At 41.6% G+C, this 9227-nt stretch overlaps 1 protein-coding gene across 1 annotated transcript in view; it reads left to right on the forward strand.

Moving 5' to 3' along the window:
• Positions 1–1269: 1269 nt before the first annotated feature.
• The window catches only part of CUNH16orf52 (chromosome unknown C16orf52 homolog), a 38484-nt gene continuing 30526 nt past the window's right edge, over positions 1270–9227 (forward strand). Inside the window, exons 1-2 of the mRNA XM_023523814.1 lie at positions 1270–1431; positions 4425–4527. Coding sequence (XP_023379582.1) covers positions 1270–1431; positions 4425–4527 — 265 coding nt within the window. The remainder of the gene's footprint in view (positions 1432–4424; positions 4528–9227) is intronic.

Consider the following 9227-nt stretch of genomic DNA (forward strand, 5'->3'; position numbering starts at 1 on the left):
AAAAGGTAGCTTATTTCTCTGATCCTTTAATTGGACTTTAGAGCTGATGACATGGGACGTAGGTACTTCAGTGAGAGGCTTCGTACTTCGTACAACATTTTGGGTCATTTTTTGACTTAACATGTCCTTTCAGAGGAAGAAAAAAGAGAACTTACAGGAAAGGTATGTTAAAGAGATCTGAGGCGAAATAGCCTGAGCTAGAGTCAGCTCAGGGAGGAAGGTGTGTGCGAGCGCCTGAATGCGCGTGTGGGACGTGTGGTGTGTTATGGTGGGACGTGCTGCACGTGGCCGAGATGAGGAACTTGTCATGGGTACCTGCTCTCTTCCGTGGGGAAGCAGGCGATTCAAGAGAGGCGGGGTCCAGCGCTCCTCCATCGAGCCCATGGGAGGGGCCGTTAGTCCTGGCTAGCGTTGTCACTGTTTGTGAAGTGTCCCCTTGGACGATGGACGAAAGAGAAAAGCAGGATTTTGTGTGCTAGTTAGGACATGAAATGGTGCAGATTAAGTGTTCTTAACTCGAAGAGTACCTGTATCGAAACTTGGCTTCTATTCAGGCTTTGCTGTAGATGTTTAGTTTGTGCTTGAAAAATAACCTAAATGCTCATTCTTTCTTTTCTTCAACTGAAAACTAGTTCTGCATTCCTCCTTCATCCTCACGAATCCCATCTCCTGACTTAAAATAAAAGTGGGTATATGTTGAATTCTTAGAAAATTATTTTATTCAGAAAGCGATAGTGAAGAGAGTGTGGGGGTTGAAGTCAGAACTCAAGTTCAAATTCTGGCCTGTCATTTATCCGCTGCGTGGCCTCGGACGTGTTACTTGACCTCTGAGCTTTAGTCTCCTCACCTGTAATGGGGGTCATACCTCTTTCCTTGCCAGGTGGCCGTTAGGATTAGCGTGAACACGATGGAAACACCCAGCGCAGTGCGGGCACCTGTGACAGCTGCTGGCATCGAGCAGCTGAATGGGTTGCTCTCGTCCCACATTGGATTCGTAGACTGTGATATCGCGATTGATTACTTATCCGTCACACAGTCATCAAAAGCAGTCTGAGCTTTTAAGAACGAGAGCACATCACGGCGTTAGGCCTGGCTGCCGCATCATTTTTACACGCACGCCGTCCTGCGCCCCTGGTCCCGACCCGGGTCTCTGCCTGCTCCGCTCGCGTGCACTGAGGGAAGGGGCGCCGGGCGGCCTGGCCCGCCGTCCACGTGCAGGCGCTGTCCTGTAACTCAGAGGTAACTGCGGTTGGGGATTTTCCAGTAACGATGACGGATTATGCCGTTAACATCCCGTCAGCCTGCTTCCTCGAGCTGACATCCGCTAAGTGGGTTATGGATGTATTCCGTGGCCCGAGAGTGGATTTCCCCCAGCCGGCTAAGTGTATAAACCATGACCCTGAGCTCATTAGCCGAAGTCAGTATCCGAGTGTAGGTAAAGGGTCGTAAGGATAAAGGATGATTGATAATCACAGGTGGCCCATAAGATAGTGGTCAAAGTCCTATTCATTTGCTTATTGTGAAACATAAAATGAGAAACTTTATATTTTGCTATCCTGTAGATAATTACTTTGAGAGTTTAATTTAAATTTTAAAAATTATTAATTGAACCACTTGAAAAACCGTAGCAGTGAGCCCTGTTTGAAACAGATGCAAACCGCCCTGTCAGCACGTTAGGTCACCGTCAGGACTCCCGCTCTACACGGGACTTAGGGGCTTAGGATCGGAGGACAAACGCTTGTATGTTGAAATGTTGTCGATACAGGACTAATCCCGGGAGCTTTAGAGACCTATTTCTAGTATCTGCCTACTCACCCTTTCGTAGGTAGCTACCATCCAGAACCGTTTAGAATCACAGCTAACCAGATGTCACCTGGTCTCTCTCTCATACATTTCAGAAATTCTTCGGTGATTTTGCTTTGTCGTTGGTAATCCTCATCATTTTCCCACGCTGTTATAGAATTGAAAAAAATATATATGTGTATGTGTGTATTTATATTTCTTTGGTCATTTCAGTGGATTCGGAGAAGAAAGTTGAGTAAATTGGTTCACTTTAGCTCCCGAAGGTGTTTAATAAATTTTCTGAATGAGAGAGATGATCGGATGGGTAGTGCAGTTGATTTGGTCTAAATAATATTTACAAATATTCCAAAGAGACCTATTCCATATTTACCTATTATTTTTTATTTTTTTTCATTAATAATGGGAAAGTTATGATACAGTGATTTTCCTAAGGTCACACATTTGTAGGTAAGCCAGAACAGATTTAAGTTCCGTGGTCCCCGTGTGGCAGGAACATGCGTGTGGTCAGTTAGAAGGAGGGAGACACGGTCGAGTGGCCAACAGCAGATTCTGAGTCTAGGTCCCAGTTGTATCTGCGTCATGTGCCAGCAGCATGATCCTGACTAGCATACCTCAGAGGGCTGAAGCCTTAACGTCTGTAAAACACTTACAGTGCTTGGCACAGAGCACTGTGTAAGTGAACATTAAAGTTACTGAAACGAATTTTTGAGGATTCTTAGCCATCGTCTTTTCAATAGCCATAGGCAGCTATCTTAAAATTGATCATAAATACAATGTAGCTTTAGGTTGTGGAAGTAAACGTAACTGTGTGTGAATATAGATTCTAATCCATGGGCAAATGGCAAACATTTTTACCTTATATAAGGAACCCCCACAGCAATGAACTGGGAGAACAGTGGTCTTTCTTTGAACCCTGTCTATGTTTTACATATTCGAAAAATTAAAAATGATGGGAAGAAAGCAAACCCTAATACTGAATACAAATTGAAACCAATGAGACTAACTGTATATCAGATTGACAAAGTAACTACCAAAGAAAAAAGAATTAAATGAAGTAACTTAAACACAGTACTCATCCTGCGCTCACTTAACGGGATGTAGCCTAAGGACAAAACAAACAGCAAAGGAATCCTGAACTTAGTAGGCAGCAAATCCCCCATAGTAGGCCTTCACGAGAAATGTTATTCCCATTTTGCTGATGGAGAAACATATTCAGAGAAGGGAGTGATTTGCCTGGCATCGTTTCATTAGGTGGTGGAGCTAGATTCACAAGCCCATGTCCTGCTCATGCCTACCTTTCTGAAATCTGTCTTCCTAAATTAAGGGTATGTAACTCTTCCCACCCTTTTCTTTACAAATTCTAAGATGACCTGACAGATTTTTCTCTTGATTCTTATTCCTCCTGCTTTACCAATAGCTGGTTTTCCTGAGTCGTGGTTGATGTCAAAGTCATGATTACTTATGAACAGTCTGTTGATAGCTAAGCCTGGAAGTTGCCCAGGAGAGAGCCTTATTCTTAAAGACATGCATCTATCTGTGATGTAAGACGTCCTCTGGTGATCTGGTGTTGAGAGGGGAAGGGCGATAAAGAATGCAGTTGTCGGACCTGCATTTTTTACATGAGAGATACTAGAAACAAGTGTTACTTTATAAACTGATTTTGAAACGATTCATTCATTAAAGAAGGCAAATAAAAATAGCTGTGAAACAAATACATAATAACTGGTTGTTAAATGAACTCTATGTCCTTCGCAAAGGAGATGATTATGGGAGAAAATACATAAATACTTTTCAGTACACAAGCTGCTATTTTAGATTTTGCTAAGATTTAAATTGATGGGAGGAAATAAACTGTACAAGAATTTAGTTGAATCTTGCTCAGAGTACTTTGTGTAGTAAATCTCCAGACTCCTTTTAAAAATTACAGCATTCAAAGACCCTCTTCTTGAATTAGCAGAATCAAAATGGAATTGTTTTTTAAATCTTCGAAGTGTGTGGCTTTAAAATGTAATTTTATACAACATACTGGAGAAGTTGTCCAGAAGAGCTAGGCCCAGTATTTCAACAAAATTTTAATAAGGTTGGCAATCAGATTAATTTGAAAAATTGTTTTTTTAATAAGAGTTAAGAATGTAAAAAAGTGTTATAGTCTTTTATTAGATTAGCTGAATTTCTAAACAGCTGGAGAAAATTATTTTAGTATTTCCGTTTAAAGTAGCTGTTTGTGGAGAGTGTGTGGAAGGTAGTGTTCGTGAGACCTCTTTGTCGATGTTTCTAAGGTTTTAATTCTCTGAACGAATATTCAAGAAAAATTAAACTGTTCTACAAAATAGTACATTTTGAGCACACCTGGAGAATCAGACCTAGTTCGTCGCTCTAACTCCAGCTTTTTATCGCTGGTACCTAGTTATTCAGCCCTTTATCCAGTTTCCTCACTGGATTGTTTTGGGAATCAAATGCGTATGTATAAAGTACTTACCACCATGACCGGCACTAAGTAAGCCGAAATTCAAAATAGGTGGCAGCTATTAACATTTGCCCTTTCATCTCCTCCAGACTTCTGAGTGATGGGGAACAGAAATGTACTATGAATGCCCTTTAATGTCAAGGTTTCGAAGTAGAGCTTAGGACGAAACTACATTCTTCTGAACCCAAACGATTGCGATTCTGTTTGGGAAGTGAGCAGGAAAGCTGCCAAGTGCCCGCTTGTGCAGCGGCAAGACAGTGAGTTTCCAGTTCGCTTCGGGCCCTCGCCCTCAGGTCCTCTGCCTCAGCGTGAGGTTTCTGTGCTCCTTCGAGGATGCTCGCCTGACCAAAACAATGGAGAAGAATCTCCAGGAGTCTTGGCGTGGCTGGCTGACCAGAACCTTTTGGAAGAACATCTGGATGCAGTTTCAGTTGTTAAAGTCTGTAATTTTTCAGGTCATTAAATTTCTGTAGTTCTAAATTATTGGTTTCGATTCTTTTTCTAGGTTGGGCTCATCCATTTTAAGAGCTATATGTCTTTTATCCAGAACGTGTAAAGTAGGTCGTTAAAACTGATAAAAGTCATTATCAGTCAAACTTACTGGAGTTTTTCCTTCTTAAAGTTTTCAGAATCTAATAATTATTCCAAACACATACACGCGTATACATATGTACCTATATATACAAATGCGATTTTCCTTTATTGTGACTTACTCAGTTGCATTAAGTAATAGAAGTTATGATATTTGTTTGATCGTAATCGTTTTAGCAATACTGAGGATGGGCTGCTGGACCCTGGAATTTAACGAGAGAGGATCTTAATGTCAGAAGCACGTAATCCTACAGCAATATCTGAAGGCTGGTTTCAATTTATTTCTAAAACACCTTTCCTTTTTTAATCTACCTTTTACTATCCTTAACCTCTTTTAAGAATTGTTTTATATGTTTATATAATCTACTCGTCATATTTCCTTTCATTTTTCTGTTTTGAAAGCCTTTCCCCAAGGTGGTAAAATTACCAGTGCAGCGCCCCTCGCAGCCGCGGGGTGGGGGCACGTGCGTGGGCAGAACACTGTGCCCGCCCCGCTGCCGCGTTCATGCTCAAAGTCTGCAAAAGGCAGGTTGTTGAATATGTGTTCCTGGCATTTTAAATGCCCCCCCAAGTTCACGAGTGTGCTTTCTCTGGGCCATTAGTACGTGATTCATAACATGCAAGAGGGGTGCCTGTTGTTCTTTCTTAAATGAATTGACATTTATGGTGTTCTGGCCTTAGCATCCGTCTAGGGAAAAAATTCTAACATACTTTAATGTCATATACATTATCTGAGCTCTCATGGTTGAGAAACTTCTCTTTTGCTTCTCTTCGTTATCCTCTCCTGTCTTGAAGCTTCTCCTTCTCTTTTCATTTTATTACCAAAATGTTTGGCAGTCAGTCGACTTGGAACTTTAGACACTTAAAAATTCTAGACAGAAAATGCTGTTGCATTCATAAAGATTTTTAAGCGGTTATTGGCTCTCCTGTAGACATTTCTACATTGCCAGATTGCTAAACAACTTCACCCCCAAATTAATGGTATTCTAAAAAGACTGTGTCTCAGGTTCCTCTCTCCCTAAACCCATGTTTCTCCACCCCAGATTCTGGAAGTTTCCAAGCAAAACTGCTTATGAAGTCCATTCTTAAGTTGGAAGAAATCTATACAGAGGGCGTCTCTGTTATTTATTTTATTTTTAATTTTTTAATTACTGTTGACATTCAGTAATATATTAGCGTCAGGTGTACGGCACGGTGGTTAGACGTTCATGTAATTTGCAGAGCCCTCCCCAGTGAGTCTGGTACCCACCTGGCGCCCTAGTCGTTACAGCGTTACTGACTATTCCCTGTCTGCACGTTCCAGCCTGTGACTATTTGTAACCACCAGTTTCTACTTCTTAATCCCTTCAAGTTTTTCACACAGCCCAGACCCGACCTCCCATCTGGCAAGCATCGGTTCGCTCTCTGTATCTATGAGTCTTTCTGTTTGGTTCGTTCCTTTGTTTTTTAGACTCCGCATATAAGTGAGATCTTACGGCATTTTTCTCTGACTTATTTCACTCCGCACAATCCCCTCTAGGTCCATCCATGGTAAGATCCATGGTTGTCGCAGATGGTAAGATTTCATTCTTTTTTATGGCCGAGTAATATTCCATCGTATATGTGTACCACACCTCCTTTATCCAGTCGTCTATCGATGGGCACTTCATTTGGAAGGCAACTATGCTCACCACTATACCGCCAGCGCCACCCGATGGGCCCTTCATTTGCTTCCATGTCTTGACTATTGTAAATAACGCTGCAGTGAACGTAGGGGTGCATATATCTTTTCATATTAGGATTTTGGGTTTCTTCGGATAAATACCCAGAAGTGGAATTGCGGGGTCGTAAGGCAGTTCTATTTTTAATTTTTCGAGGCACCTCCGTCCTGTTTTTCATAGTGGCTGCACCCACTTGCAATTCCACCGATAGTACACGATGGTTCCCTTTTCTCCACATCCTCGCCAACAGCTGTTTGTTGATTTATTGATGATCGTCATTCTGATAGGTGTGAGGTGATAGCTCTTTGTGGTTTTAATTTGTCGAGCATCTTTTCATATATTTATTGGCAATTTGTATGTCCTCTTTGGAGAAATGTCTCTTCAGGTCCTCTGCCCATTTTTAAGTTGTTTTGGTTTGAAATTGTATGAGTTCTTAATAAATTTTGGATTATTAGCCCCATATCAGATGTATTATTTGCGAATATCTTTTCCCAATCAATAGACTCTTTCCGTTTTGTTGATGGTTTGTCACTGTGCTGTGTTAGACCCTAGATGCAACCTATGCTATCCTTCTGCCTTCACCCTGGTTCAGAATTGATAAGAATGCACTGAGCCTTAGTACTCCCTTAGGTCTGTTATTTTGCACACTTGCCTGTATATAGACATTGACTGGGACTCCAAAGCTGTCGTGCATCACTGCAGGAAGATTCAAACACAGGGAAAGCATCTGAAAATCAAAACTATTTTCCAAACAGTGTGTATATGTGTGTGTGTGTGTGTGTACAGCTTACCTGAATAAGGCAGGTAATTATTTTTCCATTTAAAAATTTGTTTAGGGTGTCTGAACATAAACTTCTTCATGCATATTTCTAGGTAAACTATGCACCAGTGCTTTGTCTTTACAATTAAATATTTCCAGTCATTTGAGACTTTTTTTTTTTAAGTATTTTGACCCGACAAGTGATCACAAAAGTGATTGTGACTTACAGTTAGTTTTTCCCATTCTCTGGAAAGTATTTTTTACCTATCTAGGGCGCTGGGCAGTAAGTGAGACTCAGTTTTAGTGAGAGCTCCAGGCAGTTGAGCAGGGAGAGGGAATCCGTGGGAAGGGTGCTAGGGGAGACAGCGTTGAGGGGAGCCCTGGAATGCCTCTGATCATGCCTCTGATCGGGTGCGGGAGGCAGGAAGTGGCTCCACTGAGGAGTGACATCCAAGCTGGGATCTGAAGAACAGACGGGAAATGGCCAAAGCAGGGAGTCAGGTTAAGGCTGTTCCAAGCTCAGGAAAGCAGATTTCCAGCCTCAGAGCTTCGTTTGTTTAATTACAATTACGCGTAAGGATCCCGAGAGCTCAGTGTGCCTGGTCATAGCAGCTTGAAGGGAGGAGTGGCGTCAGGTCACTGCGGATGGGGACGCGGGAACTGTTACCGAGATACAATTCACGTGCCACGCATGCCGCCCATCCCTTTAACGGCTGCAGTCCAGTGGGTTCTGTGTACTCACGGAGCCGGGCAGCCAGCGCCACAGCCAATTTCAGAACGGTTCATCACCTCAGAGAGAAACCTGTACCTTCAGCTCTAACCCCAACGATCGCAGCCCTAAGCAACTCTGTCTCTCATATTTACCTGTTCTGGAGATTTCGAATCCATGCAATCCCATAACGTGTGGCCTTTTGTGTCTGGCCTCTTTCGCTTAGCTTAGTAATGTTTTCACGGCTCATCCATGGTGTAATATATACCGGTACGTCACTTATTTTTATTGCTGAATAATCAGTGTATGGATAAACTTCATTTTGTTCGTGAATCGGTGGACATTTGGGTGTTTCTGCCTTTCGTAGCTATTATGAATAATGCTACTGTGAACATACACGTACACGTTTTCGCGTGGACACACGTTTTCATTTCTCTTGCATGTACACCTAGGAGTGAAATCGCTGGGTCATATCCTTAACTTTTTGAGGAACAATTTTCCAAAGAAATTGTGGCATTTTATATTCCCACCAGCAATTTATGAGGATTCTGGTTTCTCTACATTCTCACAAATACTTGTTATTATCTGTGTTTTTCGTTACAGCCATCCTAGTGGATGTGAAATAGTTTCTCATTGTAGTTTTGATTTGCATTATTTTGATGACTAATAACGTGAAGCATCTTTGCATATGCCTTCGACCATTTCTGTATCTTCTTTGGAGAAATGTCTGTTTGATCCTCTGCCCATTTCTAATTGAATTATTTGTCTTTTTATTGTTGGGTTGTAAGAGTTCTTTCTATGGTCTGGATACAGGTTATTGTCAGACACGATTTGCAAATATTTTCTCCCATTCTGTAGATTATCTTTTCACTGTCTTTTTCTGTACCACAGTTCTTAATTTTTAAAGTCCAGTTTGTCTGTTGTTTCTTTTGTGGCTTGTGTTTTTGGTGTCATATCTAAGAAACTTGCCTAATCCAATGTCATGAAGATTTTTTCCTAAGTTTTCTTCTAGGACTTTTGGCTTCTATATTTTGATCCGTTGCCCATTTCGAGTTGGTTTTTGTATATGTGCGAAGTAAATTAGGTCCAGATTCATTCTTTCACTTGGGAATATCCAGTCGTCTCGCCACTTGTTGAAAATACTGTTTTCCCCCATTGAATAGTCTTGGCACCCTTATCGAAAAAAAAATTTAAGCA

Source organism: Pteropus vampyrus, unplaced genomic scaffold (assembly GCF_000151845.1).
Source record: "Pteropus vampyrus isolate Shadow unplaced genomic scaffold, Pvam_2.0 Scaffold417, whole genome shotgun sequence".
Classification (NCBI taxonomy): Eukaryota; Metazoa; Chordata; class Mammalia; order Chiroptera; family Pteropodidae; genus Pteropus; species Pteropus vampyrus.